Source organism: Pristis pectinata, chromosome 3, assembly GCF_009764475.1.
Source record: "Pristis pectinata isolate sPriPec2 chromosome 3, sPriPec2.1.pri, whole genome shotgun sequence".
NCBI lineage: Eukaryota > Metazoa > Chordata > Chondrichthyes > Rhinopristiformes > Pristidae > Pristis > Pristis pectinata.
This window is the reverse complement of record NC_067407.1, coordinates 34764071-34783501: the sequence shown is the minus strand read 5'-3', so window position 1 is coordinate 34783501 and position 19431 is coordinate 34764071. Positions and strand designations below refer to the sequence as shown.

The window sequence follows — 19431 nt, the reverse complement described above, 5'->3', positions numbered from 1 at the left end:
TGGGAGCATTTTTGAACAGTACTTCGATTATTTCATTTGTCATTTGAGGCTTTAAAATTGCTTGTGTTCTATGCAGTTGGCACAGACCAGTTTCTAGAGGTACCTAGTGCCGACAAGGAGATTTGGAGATAATAGGGAATTGTAGCTTTTCAAGTTTGTTAGTATTCTTTAAAGGATGGCAGTGTCAAAAACAATTGAAATGGAACAGAGTGTTCTAATGCTTGTGCCAGGGTCTGGGAAACTTTCTGATGGCCTTCTCGGGTGATGTTGTTACTAGGTATTGAAACCTAATGCAAGCTTGCTGAAATGACAACATAAAAAATGCCTAATGCTGTAAATCTCAAATGAATATGCAGGAGATAAACAGTATGATCCTACTAAATGTATTTTCTCAACATTTCTCTTGTGATTCCTAATTTAAAGAAACTGTGCTATAGTTCTTAATAGGCTTTGTTTTGTCATTTCTCATTAATGATTATCAGGCTTGTGTAATGAATAGCTGAATGATGTCATCAGAATATGGTTTGTATAATATAACTTTCATTGCCTCCAGCTTGATAATTTATTTTTGGGGCCGTTGGGAACCTGAGACTCAGCATACTGCAGCATGGGCTGAACACTATCAAGGGATTATGCTTTGCCATCTTATGTCTGATCAAAAAAAAATACTAAAAACTTAAAGAAAAACACTTTCTTTTTTTCTCTGGCTTTATCTTAACACCCTCAAGCAGGGAAAGCTGAGTATGTAGTTAATAATGATCTTGAAAATGGAGAGAAACTGTTTCCATTGGCAGGAAGGTTGATGACTAGAGAACATAGATTGGCAGAGTAACCCAGGTAGAAGTGAGCAGGATATTTTATTGTGCTGTGTGCTGCAACAATCTATCAAAGATAGTTGAAGCAGATTCAGTTTGGAATGTTCATAAAGTGTTTGGATGAACGCATGAAAGGAAACAAAATTGGAGGCTTATGCAGAAAGAGCAGGAGCATGCCAGTGAGCCAGCCCAAGAATGATGGGCAGAATGGCCTCCGAGACTGCATGATCTTAAGGCAAAAACTGGTGGGTGGCCTACACCAGAGCTATTGCCACTGTGCTAGGTTTGCACACACTGGACAGCAGTGATTATTCTCAAATCCTTTCTCTCTGTAGGAATAGTGCTCAGCTTCTGTAAACCACCTTCCCATGGTCAAGACCAGAAGCACAGTGAGGATGATGGTTGTAAACCACTCAGCACCATACCATCTACCTAAAAACCCCTTTGAATTGAAACCACATTAAAGTGACAAGGCACCCCAGCTTAGTGTATTTTCTTTGTTTATGTGCTTAGCTTATAGTATGTAATATCTTGCTCAACTGTGTAAATACAGTTACCTCTATTCATGTTACTCTTAAAAACAGATCCACATTGCACAGAAGTAGTTCCAAACTGCTCGAGTCCCTCTGGCTGGTTTGATCATTTAAGAAAATGAATATTTTTATAATTGTTTTTACATTTTAAAGATGTGTGACATTAGTCCTGTTAATTGTCCAGTGTCAACAAGGTTAAATTCTGTGATAATTGATGAGAAATCACACTTGTGGATTGATAAGTGCAGCTTTTCTAGAGTCAAGACTACCAAACAGGAGCTTTATCAGTGTGGTTTAGTTACTGGAACAGTCAGCAGGAGTCTGATCAAAGAATTTTCAGTAAGGTTCAGCCTTGCTGCAGAATTGTTAAAAAGTTAGAGGGAACTGGCAAAGAGAAAAATGGCTGTGGAAACTGTACATACACAGAAACTGCCGCCTTTAATGAAACCAACATGCTCATTGGCATTCAGGTCAGTAAAGCTGGAAGAATTTTTAGTACATCAGGTTTTCTTTGTGGGTTTCTTCTACTCTTATTAACTTTTACAATCCCAAAACCACAGATATTTCTAAGCTTTGTCCAGCAGCATCTTTCTTATGGAACCTGCTCTCCTCCACTGTGTCTTAGCCTTCTTTAGACTTATTTTAATTCTCTGTACCTTTCTAACAAAAAGCTGTGAAGAAATTATTTTGGCTTTCCATTTCAAGCCTCAAATTATTCATCATCTGCAAACTATTCCATCCCATTTAAGCATACCTGCCACAAATTTCCTGTATGGCAATGTCGCTTCAATGTTCTACGAACGATGCAACCTGAGAATGCTGGGTTTGTGTGCCCTCGAGGCCAAGGGAATTTTCCGTGGATGGGCAGAACTCATTTGTCTGCAGGTGGAGTTGCATTTTAAAATGACGAGAATTCTAGTGTGTTTGTATCACCTGCTGCTGGCTTTCCTGCTTTCTGATCCAAAAAAAAATAATCATAGCAGAACATACATGCAATTAAATAGAGCAAAGTATGAGAAACTCACCAAGATGCTTCATCTCGGGGTTGTGACCAGAAACAACCCAGGATAGATATCAGAGACCTTGAAATCATCCCTATCAAAGGAGCAGTTTGAAGTACTTCTAAGCAGTCTGTTCAACTGCTACCTTCAATGCTGTATGTTTTACTAAGCCCCTCCAGCAGGCGCCAAGATATGTTGATATTGACACAAGTACTCATCTATTTAATGGAAATTACCTAACTCCAAAAATATCAAGTTTAGATTCTCTTTACTGCTGGTGGAGTGTAAGTTCGGATCTGCCAAGTCCTGTTCACCCATATTCCCAGTGAGTGGTCTCCATTGGTTTCTTGTTAAGCAACACAATTTTTTTTTAACTTACTTTTGCTTTTAGAATCCTCCATAGTCATCGTCACTGGCTATATAATCTCCTCCAGTCCTTACAACCCTCAAAGATAAGTGTTCCTCCAAGTCTGGCCTCTTGATCAACACTGATTTGACTTGCTCCCACATCAGTGGCTGAGCCTTCAGCTGTCAGGATCCTAAGCTCTGGAATTCCCTCAATAAACCTCAACACCCCTCAACCTCTTCCTTCTCTTTCCCCCTTTCAGATGGTCAGTAAAGTTTTTCTTTTTGACCAAGTTTTTGTTCATCATGATATTTACTCATAGTTTGGTGTCAAATAATATTTTATGAATCATTTAGGAAGCAACATACAAAGTTAATGGTGCTTTGTATATACAAACTGTTGATGCCTTTAGAGAAGTGGTGTTGGCACTAGAAGGTTATTCAAAGCAGTGCAAAATATTTACAGCACAGAAAGAGGCCAACAGATCTGTGCCGATATTTGTGCTACACATGGCCCTTTTCCTGCATCTAATCTCTTTGCCTTTCTCCCTCAAGTACTTTGCCAGCTTCCCATCACATATGTTTATACATTCAGCTGATTTTTAGCTATAAATGCAAAAGAGTAATTTATGTTATTTGACTCCACATTTAAAAGTAGTGCTGCACTGTAATTGTTTCCAATTACAACAATAACAAGATCGACCTATTATCTGTGTCAAAATTACTCTCGGTTTACTTGAGAGGGTCTATGCCCAACAGCTCAGCCAAAGCTGAGACCCAAGATAAATTTATGATGTTCATGCAAGCAGCATTGGTGGTTGTGCTACAGTTTTTCTCAGCAGTCACGGGTTGGGAATAGGGAAATGGGCCAGAATTCCTTTCGAGGATTACTCTCGAGCATCATCTCCTGAGGAGTACATATGTGGGTGGCAGGTGAATCCCAGGTCAGCCACATTGATTCCTGTATGTGAATGTGCTGGTAACACTGTCGGGATCACTTTTGAGGAGCCAACATCTCAAGGTGAGTTGGAGACAGTGGCAGAAAACTGACTTCTGTGATCAAGATAAAGGAAGGGGAAATTCAATTGCATTATTACAAAGCAGTGTTAAATATTTGCAGCACAAGATGGACATTTGGCCCAATAGACCTGTGCTGATATTAATGCTCCACATGCCTCTCTTTCTGCATCTAACCTCATCAATACATCCTTCTTTTCCTTTCTCCATCATGTGTTCATCTAGCTTCCCCACACATCTATTCATACATTCAATGTCTGTTCAGCTGGTTTGCTTTTAGCTATAAACACAAAAGAAAAATCTATGTTATTTGGTTCCATACTTACAGAGGGTGGCATTTTTACGAAATTTAATGCAGGCAGTATCATTTTGTTATTGTACACTCTCTTGCGACAAAATCAAGACAGTATCTTAGAGATTCTTCATCAAATCTCTTGTACAAGAGATACAGAGATGTAAATGCTCATGATGGTTAAGTAAGCAAGCTCCTGCACTACAGCCGTGCTATTTGACAAACAATACATTACTACTGCTCGGAAGCACATAGGTGTTTAATTGGTGCTTTCATATGTTAATATATATATTTCCTAATTTGAATTCTTCTTTCTTTTAATTCGGTAAACAAAATTATTGAAAGCCACATTTTCTGGAATTTAAGCAGGCAACCTAGCCAAAAAATGTGTGTCCAATTACCCAAATGTTAAAGCCAGTTCAAAGAAATTTACAATTGCGGTTGTCCTGAAGCAATTCATGTTGCAACAGATAACTTAACAGGTAACTTTCCTGAGTATTATCTGGGGCTTTCTAATTTTAGGAGAAATTAGAATCGTAGCTCTATGTGTTTATTGAACTATCCACCAACAGAGATACCTGTTTGTTAAACATCACTTGTTTGCTTAATTCTCACTCATAAGCACCTCAGAAGTAAAATGTATGAGAATAACTTGTAAAAAGAATGGTCGGGAAAAAAGTGAAGAGCTAAGTCATCATTGTTGGAAAGCCAAAGTAATGATCTTCAGCTGAAGTACAGAATATTTCACCGTATCTATGCTACATTGACTATTTCCACCATAACATTCTGTGGTGTACTGTCTGTACTTCCCTCTATAATTAAAAAAATAGAGCATAGAAATTTGTGCAATTCTTTTCCTCAAAAGTGATGTTCAATATAACCTCAGTTTTACCTGTTTTACATAAGTGATCATTTCCAGGCAGGGTGGTAGATGTCTGTATGGACCTTGGTAAAGGCATCTGACAAGATCCCTCATGGTCCAGAAGGTTAAGGAACTTGGGATCCAAGGCAAGCTGGCTAATTGTATCCAAAGTTGGCTTGTGATAGGAGGCAGAAGGTTGTGATAGAAGGATGGTTTTCTGATTGGCAGCCTGTGACCAGTGGTGTACTGCAGGGATCGGTGCTGGGACCTTGTTGTTTGTAATATATATCAACAACTTGAATGTGAATGTAAGCGGTATAAATCCTAAGCTTGTGAATGGCATGAAAGTTGGTGGTGGTGTGGGTAGGGAGGAAGGTTATCTGAGGTTACAGCAGGATATAGATCAGATGAAAAGTTGGGCAGAATGTTGGCAGATGGCATTTAATCTCATGGTGATTCATTTTGGGAAGTCAGATAGAGGTAGCACATATTCACTAAATGGTAGGGCAATAAGGAATGTTGATGAACAGAGAAACCTTGGGATTCAAGTCCATTGTTCCCTGAAAGTGGCAACAGATAGATAGGGTGGTGAAAAAGGCACATGACACAATAGCTTCCATAGGTCAGCATATAGAATATAAAAATTGGAATGTTATGTTTCAACTTCACAAAACACTGTTTAGACTGCACTTAGGAGTATAGTGTGCAATTCTGGTTGCCACATGGTAGGAAGGATATGGTCGCTCTGGAGAGTACCAAGGAGACTCACCAGGAAGTTGCCTGGATGGGAGAACTGTAGTTCTGGGGAGAGATTGGATAGGCTGGGCTTGTTTTCCCTGAAGAGAAGGAAGTTGAGGGGAGACCTGATAGAGGCATATAAAATTATAAAAGGTATAGATAAGGTAGGTAGTCAGAATCTTTTTCTTATGGTAAGGGTATCAAAAACAGGAGGGTTTAAGGTGAGAGAAAAGAGTTTTAAAGGGGATTTGAGGGGAAAGTTTTTTTGCACAGGGAGTGAACGATATCTGGAACTTGCTGCCAGAGGAGGTGGTTGATTCAAATACAATCACTACATTCAGGAGTCATTTAGACAGGCACTTAAGCAGGCAAGGCATTAGAAGGATGCAGACCTCATCCGGGCAAATGGGGTTATTGTAGACGGACAAGATGGTCGGCATGGATATGGGGCCTGTTTCTGTCCCGTACAGCTCTGTGATTCTAGAAGAGAGTTGCACAAAGAAACTGTGCCCACAATGCCATTGTGATGATGCACCAGCACAGACGATAATGAAGGGGTGTACAATCGATCAATTTAATAGGATGTAATGAACACAATAAAGACTTAACAACCAAATCTGGCAGATTCTGTACAGCAGCTACTAGTAAGATGAGTCACCTCAGTAACTCCCCTGCCCAGTAGCAGGACGATCATCTCCTCCAGCCTGATGGGGTGCTTCCCCTTTCCTGTCTGGACTCCCTCCTGTTCCTCACTGATTAAGCCTAAATGGAGATATTGTTGTGTGGCGGCAGTGAGAATAGAATGTCTGTGGTAGGGTGGGGGTGGTGGAATAATAGGGAAGGGTGTGTGTGGAGAGGATGGGAATGTCTGGATAAATCTCTGAGGAAGTAGTATTTTTACTAGTCTGTACTTGACTTTTATGCATCTCGTGAGGTCATGAAATCATTTGCAGCATTGCTCATGGATTCTCACTTCTGGAGAAGACAACTCAAGCCACCTCCTGCCAGGTTATTTTTATGGTGACCCTGGCTGGTCTATACAGGATCTCCTCCTGAAATATGTCTCACTTTTGAGCAATTCTAAGGCTCTCCGTGTGAATCTGGGAGCCCTTTCCTCTCCCCTGCGGTCTTTCTCTCCTCCATTATAGCCGTAATGTGTGTTGCTGCAGTGTGGAAGTTCAGTCGTTATGTTCATTCAGGGTGGAGATTGATCGATTTCTAGGCATGAAGGGAACCAAGGGATATGTGTATATGGCTGGAAAATGACACTGAGGTGGAAGATCAGCCATGATCTTGAATGACAGAACAATCTCAAAGGTTTGCGTGGCCTACTCCTGCTATTTTTTATGTGCTCATATTCATGTCATGCCCCATTTTAACATTTTGTTCTGGGCATTAATACCCACTGCTGTTGCAAATTGATTTTATGATTTTTTTTAAGGAAATATAAATTAGCTCTCCGTCTGAACACCGCAATGTTTCAGCACAGCGAAAGTTGATGCAAACCAATTTCTAGGTTTAGGTTTTTTTTTAAGAAGTAATTTCAGGTACAGGCTATAGAACACTTTTTTATGTCAATGCAAATGCCATAATCTAGAGTTGAATGTGAATGTAGTCCCCACAGGATCTAGTATATGCAAATTGAATTTAAGTGTTCCCTCTAGTGAATGTGGATTGAACACTAGTTTGGAGGCTGTGACAGGCTTTAACGTTTTGAGTTTAAATATGATGCTGTGGTCCTAATGTGTCTTTAAAAAAAGGTGGATTGAGCATTACTTTACTGTTCTGACATTTAATTTCCCCATTACAGTTCTGCAAAGCGCCACAAATCTATGGAAGATGAAATGGACAGCCCTGGTGAAGAACCCTTTTATACCAACCAAGGTCGATCTCCAGGGAGTGGCAGTCAGTCAAGTGGTTGGCATGAGGTGGAGCCAGGTAAGCCGTCCAATTGATTCCCTGACTACAGCTGATTGTTTTTGAGAAGGAAAAATGGCATGAAGAATATTTTTGTTTTGATCCATTTTGACAGTAATGCAAAATTTATCGAGATACTGAAGTGCAGTTCCTTTTTAATACACTGCTCCAGTTGCTAAAAATAAGTTAACAGAAGTGTTAAGAGGTACATTTTTAAAAGATTTATAAATAATTTTTGGCACTTGCTTTGAACTACCTTTCTGAACTATTGATTGAATCACCAGCAAATTCAGAATCTACAGTTAACCTTCAATTCTGTTTTTGGTTTGGAAAATAATTTTATTTCCAGTTTGTGTTATTACCCATTAGTAAGTCACTGTTAAGTGATTCAATCCAATTCAGATTGTTATTTTATACCTGGGACAGTGTTTTGAACTGTCTGAAAGCCAAAAACAGACACATAATGATTTTGCTTTATGATTTGTGGTCTTTCTTTTAATGTTATTTAAGTACAGCCTGTGCAAGACGATGATGTTTTTGGTGCTTCCACTCGGAATTTCAAAGGCTAATATATTATGGGACAATGAAGTTGGTATTTTTGTCACTTCTTCCCTTTGCGTTTTGGATCCAGGAATTGATTATGCTTGCAAGGAAATGTAGATAACTATTGATTCTAACAAGACCAAAAATGGATTGTCATGGCCAGAATCAAAGATGTGTATCATTATAGTTTATGGTAGGTGAGGGAGTGGGGTTGGTTTGTTTGAGGTTTCATAACAATGAATACAGTAGCTAAAGCTGTCAAGAGTTGTAGATGCCCAGTAGTGCAGTGGTACATAAATATGCTACACTATGGAGGATGTGTGATGGGGGAACATCAGTTGGGTTCTTTGCCAGTGAACTCACAGCCAGGTTGTTTCAGTAGGATACCAAACAGAAATGGATGTGCTTCCTAAATGAAGGTGAGGTATATGGATTATTGAATTAAACTGCATTCTCCTGCATTTTCTATCCACTGTTTTGAACAAAGGGGGCAGAAACTAAAGGTCTGGCTGACTGTTGTTGAGGAGGAAGAGAATTTGCAAAAAGCTGAAAACCTCACACCTTGGTATAAAGATGATGCATATTTTGATAATATTGTAAATATCAGCACAGGCTGTTGGTTTTTCAAAGGCATCATGTCTTTGAAATCCAGTGAAAGAAAGGAGTGCCAGACCAGTAAACTTTCTTCCCTGTGTAAGATTATTCTTGTCAATTATGTGAATGGGAAATAGAGGATATAAAGAAGGATTTTATGATCAGTGTACAATGATAGCACTTAGCTTCGACATAAAAACATTTTTTTTATGCAAAGACCTAGTGATCTCTGGTGTGTGGACTTCACCTTTCCTGACTTCAGTTTCATTCCAGTGTCACCTATAGGCAATCTCTGCTGTTTAGCAATCAAGCTGAACAACCAAACAGAAGAATTCTCACAGATAGTAAAACAAGGAGTAAAGAACAGATTTAATCATTCATTTTTAATAATTCTGTAGAAATCAGAGCAAAATTTTCAGCATTGTGCAATTGAAAATAACTTTTTTTTCCTGTGTGTGAAGCACAGTGCTGCTACTTCCAGGTCACTTAGTGTCACTCAGAAGATTCAATCAAGCACTTGCTCAGAATGCATCATTCTCTGTGCAACAGACTTTTTTTAAACATTGCAGTAGAATTTGGAGCACCTTGTCCTTTTGACAGTTGTCATTGGGCACTCCAAGACAACAGAGTGCAACAGAGCTGTCCTGGGAGGTGTGCAAATATGAAATCTATATAGAATCATAGGGTAATACAGCATGGAAACAGGACCTGTGACCCAACTCGTCCATGCCAACCATGGTGCCCACCAAGCTGGTCCCATTTGCCCGCATTTGGCCCATAACCCTCTCAACCCCTCCTATCCATGTACTTATCCAAATGTATTTTTATATGTTGTTAATATCATAGGCCCCTCCTTGTGTTAAATGAACCACCCCAAAGACTATGATCTCCTTTTCTTTTGCCCACTGAAGCTTCTGGGCTCTGATCTCTTTCCCCACTACTGAAGTGGCAGAAAAATTCCTCCCCACCATCCCTCCACCCCACCGTGCAGAGATGTTGGACTAATCCTTTTCCTCCCTCCCTTCTACACAAACACTGCAGAGACTGCCATAAATGCCCTAAACCAAAATCCTCCATCACCCTCGAATTGGGCTGGTGGACAACTTCACAAGCACTTGAATAATCTCCTGTGACCAAGTCCTTGGGCCTCAGCTGCAACCAAGTTTTGGTGTGGTTTGACAACTAGCAAAACACTCATTGGCCCACCACAACTGTGGCATTCTTTTGCCCATTTATCATGCCCTAGATTTTAAATATAATATAATTCAAACAGTTATCATGATGTACACAAATATCCAATTAATCTTTGCAGTGCCAGAGCAGTACTCAACAGTAATTACGGCTTACTATAATATTACAACCTCAGTTGGATCTCATTTGAAAAAAGGTTAAATTTTGCAAGATCTCTTTTATGGGGAGAATGGTACTTAAGTTACTTCAGCAATTTCATCTCATGTTCCATCCTAGAGAACCAACAGTACATCCTGTGGAGGACTAGAGAATCATGAGCAACAGCATCAGTATATCAGTCTTTAACCATGTCAAGTACGGTTTCAGAGTTTATGTTTATTTCACAGTGCAATGACACCAAACGCTGACCAATTCGCCATCATTACAACCAATGAGTCCAATTCATTGCAGACATGGCAAATACTCTTCCGATTGACATATGGTAGCTCAGAATTCCAGAAAAGGACACTATTATTTTGGGCTCTAATTATAGCTCCCCTTATTGTTACTTATCTAACTATTGATTATGTACTTTGAAAGCTAGATAAGGAATCAGATGAAGCATTTATGCAGTCAATATCCAATTATGACTGGTGTCATTAATTCTAAAACTAAAGTGCATTAATATAAGGGAGTTACAGATAAATTGTAAAATAGAATATTCTTTATCCACAAAGTGACAAGGTTGTGGAACTTGCTACCACTTTATCAAACGTGAGTAGTAACTAGATATATGCGAGGTCTTGTACATGGTGGAAGGACTGGTTCAGATAAGTTTTGGAGGGACTCTTCTGGACCATAAGCACTGAGCTATAACTGCCAAGTAATATGGATGATTACAGTGGCTCAACATAATATAGCTGAAAATGGATGGGGTTTTTCCAGTTGCACACTTGCCCAATGTGGCTGGAAGAACTAATCGCGTACTCATTTCTAAGACTTAACTGCTACTGGCAAACTCAGAAATACAGATACTCTAGGAAGATCAGAAGAGTGTGCCAGCCACAACAGTATCTTGACATCTGATAAAAACTCAATATTAAGAACCCTGTAGCTGATCTGGATGAGTTACTGCTAACGAGGGCTGACTACATTTGTTTCACTGTAACTTTAGCTGGAGTCGGCTGACTGTAAAGTGCACTTAGTGATACATGCAGTCTGCTCTTAACACCTGAGTAGGCAATATGCTGTACAACAACTAGTAGCGGTTTGCTTTATCCTGTGATATTAAATGTCAGTGTTTACTTTCTATCTGGGAATATAAAAGCTCTTCTGTGTGATGAGACGTTGAAAAGCATTCATTGTGTAAGCAAGATAAAAGTACTTAACTTGCTTGCAAACCTTCAACAAAATTGTTAATTTCTTCAGCCATCCTGTCTTCCCTTTCCTCATCTGCAGAGAATAGGTACTGCATGCTTTCCATTTACTTTGACCATTCTAGCTGTTTTCATGTACAATACCTGAAAACAAGTGTTCTGAAACTATTTAACTTTGCAGGACTCTAGGTCAATGCTGTCTTTGTGGGCATGTAAAATGCATTTCCCAACAGGTGTCACCAGTTACTATTTAGAAGCAGGTTCCCAACAGTATTGCTTTTACAATTCTGTCCCAAGTTAAGGCATCGACTCATCACATAATGTGCAATTTGACAAACAAATTGACAAACAATTAACGGACAAAGTCTGTCTTGGAATCTTGTTCTATGTAGCAAAATTCCACACTAGGCAATGTGCTTTAAACTTGAGTCATCAGGGAGTTTCAGGAGCAGTATATTTTTTAAATTAGAGGGAATAAATATAAAGTAGCTACAAATAAAGCATATACATAATCCAGAAGAATATTGTTCATCCAGGAAATGATGAGTTTGTGGAACTTGTTACCATGATACCATTGACACCATGCATAGATCCCATTTAAGTAAAAACCAATGTGTGTGAGGAATAGCAAGGTCTGGTGATGGTCTTGGTCCATTTTAATAGACTCGTACATTGTCTTAGTGACTCAGCATATCAACACATAATACATAAGTGTGATTCCCATTGGGTGTAGCAGCCTCTTGATTAAGCTATTGGCTGAAGTGAGCTTAGTACATCTTCACTGATATTCTCAATGTGAAAGCTTTAGAGTTTGCAGAGCGAAAATTGAAATAAAAAGTTCTCTCAATGTAAAGGAAGCATTGAAAGTAGAATTCTTACTGAGTACTTTAATGGGAGGGTACAATAATTTTCAAATCACTCAAATGTATTCTGCAGTTCCCTTAAACTGTTTGAAAAACCAATTGTTTCAGTGAACATTGTGCATTTTATACTGCAGGATCAATCAAGCAGTATAGCTATTAAAGTGTAGAATACTTTGCATGTGATTGATAAGAACTGTTCCCTTGATTATCAAGCAACATTGATAATTTGAAAATGAACCAAATGTAAAGGCATGACATGTTATCTGAGAGTCCTTGCTTGTTCAGACCAGTGGAAAGCTGCATGGAAGTATCCAAGTGAACAGCTGCATGAGGTAAAACAGTAAACTTGCTTAAGGAAACTTGTGTAGGTCAAGTAAAGTCATAGTTCTATTACTAAATGTTCAGACAAGGAATATGAAATATTAATGATTCTGATTTTAGTGACTTTAGTCAAGACTTCAACATCCAAAGAGACAAAGTGAGCTCTTCCTAAAGTTAGACTGGTGATATAGGGGCAAACTTGTAGCATTTAACTGCTAGCAAGAGTAAATCAACTAATAATAGACGTGTGGCCCATCTGTTTCCAACCATTAAATTAAACATTTTCAAATCTGTACTCTCATCACGTGAATCTCTATGTCAGGTATACAAAGTCAGAAACTTGCCTGTAACAGGTATTTGTCACTGAACTCTTATGATGCATAGTATTTAAACATATTCTTACTAAAGTTACATAGCAGCAGCTCTGATTTTCAGCTTCCTGCTTGACTTGGCATGTAGGCAGTTGGAAAGAGGTGAAACCAAGTATTAGCTACTGGGGAGTGGTCTATTCTCCTGTATACCAATCAGTTGGAAACAATGATAATAGGAAATATCTGCCATTAAGTCACCTCTTTGTTGAGGAATAATGGACTGTTCTAAAAGGCACAAAGACCACAGTGTAATTTGTATGGCAAATATTTTAATAGAGGAAAATTGCTAATGAGTTGGACCAGAATTGTCATCTAGACAAGATTCATCCAATAATTTGTCTAATTTTTAAAATTTGTTCCTATCTGCTGCAGTGTAATACAAGGTCTCAAATGTGTGATTTGATGCAGTCATTTTCAGGCATGCTGAATACTTGTCTTGCTAGGCTGGGATAAAGCATACAGTGCACAACATACCCTCATTCAGATCGGAAGGAGGATACTGTGGAGCAACCAATTCGTTTCAGAATCAAAGCATTACTAGAGCACAAGTTCCTTGAGGTCAATGAGTAAAAGGGTGATGGGTGACAGGATTTGCTTGAAATTAGGATGAATGAACTAATTGGGTTCATTATGGGTAGATGGGATTTTTGGATTGTGACATTTAGCAAAAATGAACACCATGCATCATTGCAGAACTAACACAAAACTCACTCACAGTTGCCAAAATTTACACGTCTGTTTTCGGACCTAATACAATGTGTGCAGTGAAGGTATTTTACAGTGCTCCTAGGCAGAGGGTTCTAGAATTTGGACTACTGGCAGGGAAAGGTGTAACAGTGCATGCACACATCAAGATGGTGTGACTTGGGGGGAAGATGTGGAAGCAGTGCAGTTATTTTATGTCTGTCAGCCCTGGTTTTCTGGCTGGTAGAGTTTGCAAGCTGAGGAGGTGTTGGTGAAGAAGCCATGGCAAGTTGCTGTGGTTGGGGCACACTGCAGAATATGTGCGCAGTTCATGTGTTGGTTTCTTTGATGAATCAGGGTGTTGGTAATGATAAAAGTGTGCTCCAAACATTTTGTTGGGAAAGGAATCTGTAGGAGATGACCTTCCCTACTGTCTCCAAGTCAGTCATGCCTTTTATAAGGTTTGCATGCCCTTTAGCCTTGTTATTGCGTTGCCCAGGAGGAGTAGTTTGTCTCCTTCTGGGGCAGGCCAGAGTTCTTCAGGATTGGAATAGAAGTCATTTGTTCTTTCTTGGGTTGACCCATTTGTGCTGATGACCACATCATGCTGGTTCCATGTTAGAGTGAGCCAGAGGGTCATGAGATATTTGTTTAACCCATGTGGAGAGTCAGTGCATTTCTAATTATCTCATTCTTGACAGAAAAGTCCACTCCATGACGATAGTTTCACTTCTAGTTTGCCCTTCCAGAAGATGCCATGCTAAAGTCTTGTTCTGTCAGCTGGCCATCACTTGCCTGTCATTTGGCAATGTCAGTGTCGGAATATCAGAGTTCCTGAATTACGATGGTGGTGCCGAATTCAAGTTTGCCGCCGCTGTATATCCAGAGGATCGTAATGTTTCGGGTCCCAAACCGTCTACTGAGGAATGGAAATTGACTGTGCTTGGTTTCCTTTATCAAGGGGTGGCTACTAGCTACTGCATGGAGTGTTGTCTTTATCCACTGACTGGGGGGGGGGGGGGGGGGGGGGGTGCGGTGCAGTGGGTGGTGGTGGTGGTTCATGATGAGAGTGCATCCATTAACTCACATGTAAGTGGACACATGGAGGTACCTGATAGCATGTACGCACTCTCACATACATGGGTGGGGGCTCATGTACATGCACCCCTGTGCACTACCTCTTTTTACTTCCTCCTTCACCTCTGCCTGACCTTTATCTCCTCACTCCTCCACGTCCTTGAATCTTTTCTTCTTTGGTTTTTCCCCTGCCCTCTTAAACTCCTCCCTCCTCTTTCTTTTTCAATCTTTTTATTAAATTTCAAATTAAATTTCAAATTAATATACATAACATTATTGATTATACACATGGTGTGAAGATATCGGGATAACAATAATAACAGTTGACATATACGCTCACAGGGAGTAAAATATATAATCTGAACCTCCCAATCTCTTACTAAGTGAGCATGATACAAAAGAATTTGAAAAGAAATTTAATTATATGAAAAGAGAACCCCCAAATTAAAAAAAATTAATAAACAAAAGCAAACCAAACACTTCAAAAAAAAAGGCTGGACTATTATTTCTTTGGTTAAAAAAACATTACTATATCGTTAGCTCCACTTCTCTATATTCAAAGGTTATTGAAAGGGATTCGATAAAGGTCTGCTTATATCATATGGATCCTCCCTCCTTTTACCTTGCTTACTTGTACCTTGCCGCTTAGTCTCCTCCTTTCTTCTATTCCCCCTCTTCTTCCTCTTGCCCTCTGCTTTCTTCCTACTGGACCTTCTCTTCCCCCCTAATTTTACTGCCTCCCTCCCTAACCCCTTATCCCCACCACCACACCGCTGGGTGAGGTTCCCTCAGCAACAGGCTGAGCCAAGGTGCGGGAGCCTGATGCCCCTGAGGTGCTGCTGTTGGTGGTGGGGCAAGGCAGCAAAGCTCACAGAGGGACAACCAGCCTGGGGCATGCCCCGCCCATCTCAGCTCCCTCACTCTACACTTGCCCCCTTCCCTCATAAATCTTCTCCTTGACTTTTCCTCCCTGAATCCCTGGCTGTTGTCTCCACCCCAGCCTCCTCCAACTTTCCAGCTGCTGTCTGTCCTGCCTGAGGCCTCACCTGGATTCCCTGAACCTTTCCCAATAAACCTTGAAGAATCTTCAGCTGCCTGCCCGGCATTGCCCAGTTGCAGTCTTCTGGTGCTGCACAATCAGGTTGGTGGGTTCCTGGACAATGGAGGTGGATTCATCGCACCTTTCTACATCCATCTCCCTTCATTAGGTCCACAGCCCTGTAGTTTGCATCTCTGTTTAAATGTGATGAGTGTTTCTGCCTCCCTTTCAGGCAGTGAGTTCAAGATCTCTGAGTGAAAATATTTTCTTTATCTCCATAATCTCCTCTCTAATCCTTCCACCAGTTACTTTACATCTATTGCCGCTGTATTTTTGATGCCTCTGCTTGGGGAAATAGATCCTTTCTATTTATTCAGGATCCTTGTAATGTTATGTGCCCCAATTATGTCTCCCTACAAATACTTTCATGGACAGTTGCACGTGAGAGAGTTAAATTATTGAGAACAAGGTTGCAGCTTTATCCTCTGATCTTCTCACCACCTGCCCTTAACTCAGTTAGGTAGGTATGGCTTTCGGGAATTGACTCTCTTGGTCAATAATGGTACTACAGAGCACTGAATGGTAGACATTCAGTGTCTACCATTCACACAGCTCTTCTTCAAAGTATTCTTCAGTGTGATGGACTACTGAATTTGTCTGTTAATAAAGCATGGCAGATATTTAAACAGCAGGAGGTTTGACCTGAAGAAAATAAGTTCTTGGGGTCTGTAGTTATTATCAAGATTTTCAGATTCATTCCCTCCCAAATGTATATCATTATGCCACCTCTTGGGTCTGTCCTGTCGTTGGCCCAGTACATGTGCAAGGATGATAACGGGGATTAAAATAATTATTGAGTGGCAGATTCTTGTGAGGGGCCCATGTCAGACCATTCTTAAATTGTGGGACAGCCTCTCTCAGTTGTGTCTTGTCTTTATATAGGAAGGTTAAAGGGTTGACAATGTTTCTGTATGTTGGTACAGGAAGGTTAAAGAAGTTGGCTGTTTACCATTTTTGAATCCTATGCTTTGGTTGAGACTGATTGGCAGCCTACCAGGTTTTATTCTTTTTATACTTGACTGTTTTATCTTGGTAAAGCCATTGAACTTTGGTGGCAGTGGCACTGACTTTCTTCACTGCAAGATAATTTATTTAATCTTTCCCTCAAGTCTCAGATAAATCTAACCACCTTTCCCAAATATGATCCAATAATACTTGAGGAAAAATCTGGAACCCTGAGCTACTCTACATTTCATGTACTACTTGCAAGGATTTATTGAGCCTTGCTCCTTGATATTGCATTAATGACCAGCAATTCTCAATGGCTGAATCACACCAGACCTTGCTTCCCAGACCCCAGCAACAAGGTCCCAGTAGTGGTGTCGGCAATCCCTCAGCATTATGGTGACCCTGCCCAAGTAATCTGAGAGGGAGTCAAAGTTGAGTTGCACCCAATGAAGAGAAAAGGTATATTAGGCTGCGATGAATATATTTCTGGACTATAGGAGAATCAAGTGTTTGGGAAATTCTTGTGAGGGGCCAATGTCAGACTATTCTTAAGTTGTGGGACAGTCTCTCTCAATTTTGTCTTGTCTTTGTACAGGAAGGTTAAGGGAAAGTGAGGTTGAGGTCGGTAATCAAATCAGCCGTGATCTGAATGATGGAGCATGATTGAAATTCTATAGTCCACTCCTGTTTCTTGTACTCGGGGTGAAATTTGACAACAGTAAATCAATTGCAGGTTTGTTTTTCCATCCAGAAACAGGAGCTCAAGGCTTCATCTTGAGGACCAAGAGTTTTTCCTCAAGACTGATCCATTAAATATTATTTTGAACTTCCTGTTTCACACATTTTTTCTCATGTTACCAGAAACCACCTCAACTTTAAATGCATCAGATATCTTAACCAGGATTTTATGGTCTGCCTTTCTGGGCCAAATTACAAATATAGGAAATCTATTTCATTTGTAGGAAGATCTGCAAGGCAAGTGACACCAGCTCTTTATATTCCCAATCTTGCTTGTGCTCCTGGCAAACCTGGTAGTAATTTTGTACAATCAAACTCAGTGTGTTCGAAGTCCAGGAATTATTCAAATACTGTGTAAGACAAATGATATTTCAATTTTCAAACTAACCCAATACTTCAATATATTATTACATCCCTCTGTAACATAATCATGCTATGTTAAGAGCTACAGGGGATGCTTAAAACCACAAAAATAAAGATTGGAACCTCTAAGATTCTGCTTGCTATTTCCATTTCCCCTTAAATAAAAGGATTTCTCACAGGTTAGATAGATATCTGGTTTATACCAATATATTTGACCACAGACAGAGTGGAATTTGGACAACTGCAGTAGTTTCATTAATCTTTGGCAAAGAACGGAAGAAGTTATTGAGAAGTCCTGATCTCAAGTAACCATCTGTACTTAAATGGCAGTTTGGGTGATGCCCTAAAGGGCTCTCCCTGCAAGCATCTCACCATTACAAGAGGCAAGTGAAAACTGAGGAGTGTACAAACCCCAGTGTAACAGAACAGTTTTACCTTGGCCATTAAAGAGTTAATAAGCCATGTGGAAAGACCATTTTGCAGCTTAGTTCCTTTGAGAAAATAATGATAAACTGTAACTAAAACAAGCTGAGCCTTTTCCATGGGTCAGAAGGCAGAGAATGTTTACATTTGAGTATTTTATGGAAAGAATTTAGTTTTCTTAAATGGGACTCCAGTCAAACTGTTTAATTTGAATCCTTGCTTTAGGAATAAGCCATGTAGATGGTGAATTTCTGAAGAGGTTTTTCCCACACATTCCTCAATCTGGCCATAGAAACCACAGAAAAATGGCATAAAAGGCATTTTTCTGGCATTCCTGCAACAATTCCATTGAAATTGCCACATGTAGCTGTGATCTTAGTCATCAGAGAGACACTGAAGCTGGTGATATAGAAGCCTTTATTCATCATGACAAGCAGATATTCTCCTGGAGACCCTCTCGGTAGAGTTTTCCAAACTCGAAGTACATCGGATTTTTATACCCTTAAGATCAAAGGTAACAGCAGGTGATTCAATACAATTTCACTAGTTGCAATGACATCATTTACTTCAATATTCTGAGTCGACAGTGTTCCCTTTGTGTTGCATATCTACGATGGGAGACACCTTTGAATGTTCAAGCACCTTTGCTGGGACAAAGTAATTTACACAGATGGTCTAAAAGCTTCTGCGGACAGAGATCCCAGGCTCCTAAAATTAATTCTGTGAGGGCTGACTCTATGACTACATAAATATTCCCAACTATTGATAGACCAATATGCCTGTGACCATGTTTGATGTGGTAAGTGATAATATCAGTCTGGTCTGCTTGAAGCTTCCTTGAATTTGGACACAATGGTGCAAAATAACTTAGCCGTAGTTGCCTGGTTTGATGTAGGCCAATTTACATAACCTCATTGTTTTACATTTGGCTGATGCAGATGAGAATGTCACATGGTCACCTCACTTTGCAAACCATATCTCTTGAGCAGCCAGCTCCCAGGTGTGGGCCAGCAACCTGTGCTCTGTAGACAATGCTGTTCGTTTGCAAAGCTGTCCTTCTAACTTAAGCCTGATTACTGCTTGCAATGTACATTAAGAACTGCAGATTGGTTCTTGTTTGAATTAATATCTGCTATATTCACATAATTCCATAACTCCTGAATCCCTAACACCACAGACCTATAGAAAAGCTCCAACAGAAGTCACATTAATAGTCATAAAATTTGTCTGTGCACAATTCTACCTTCGGATAAATTTTAGTCTAGCAACCTGAGGGTGGGGGTGTTGCACTGATACCCTGAAAGTTGTTGATACTGCATCATTAAGTTAATGATGTAGCCC

General features: G+C 39.9%; 1 protein-coding gene across 12 annotated transcripts in view; it reads left to right on the top strand.

The window, feature by feature from the left end:
• Window positions 1-19431, top strand: part of nfia (nuclear factor I/A) — a 617449-nt gene that overhangs the window by 474357 nt on the left and 123661 nt on the right. For all 12 annotated transcript variants that reach the window (XM_052010740.1, XM_052010745.1, XM_052010741.1 and 9 more), the window contains one exon: window positions 7414-7541. In XM_052010740.1, the coding sequence (XP_051866700.1) occupies window positions 7414-7541 (128 nt within the window). The remainder of the gene's footprint in view (window positions 1-7413; window positions 7542-19431) is intronic.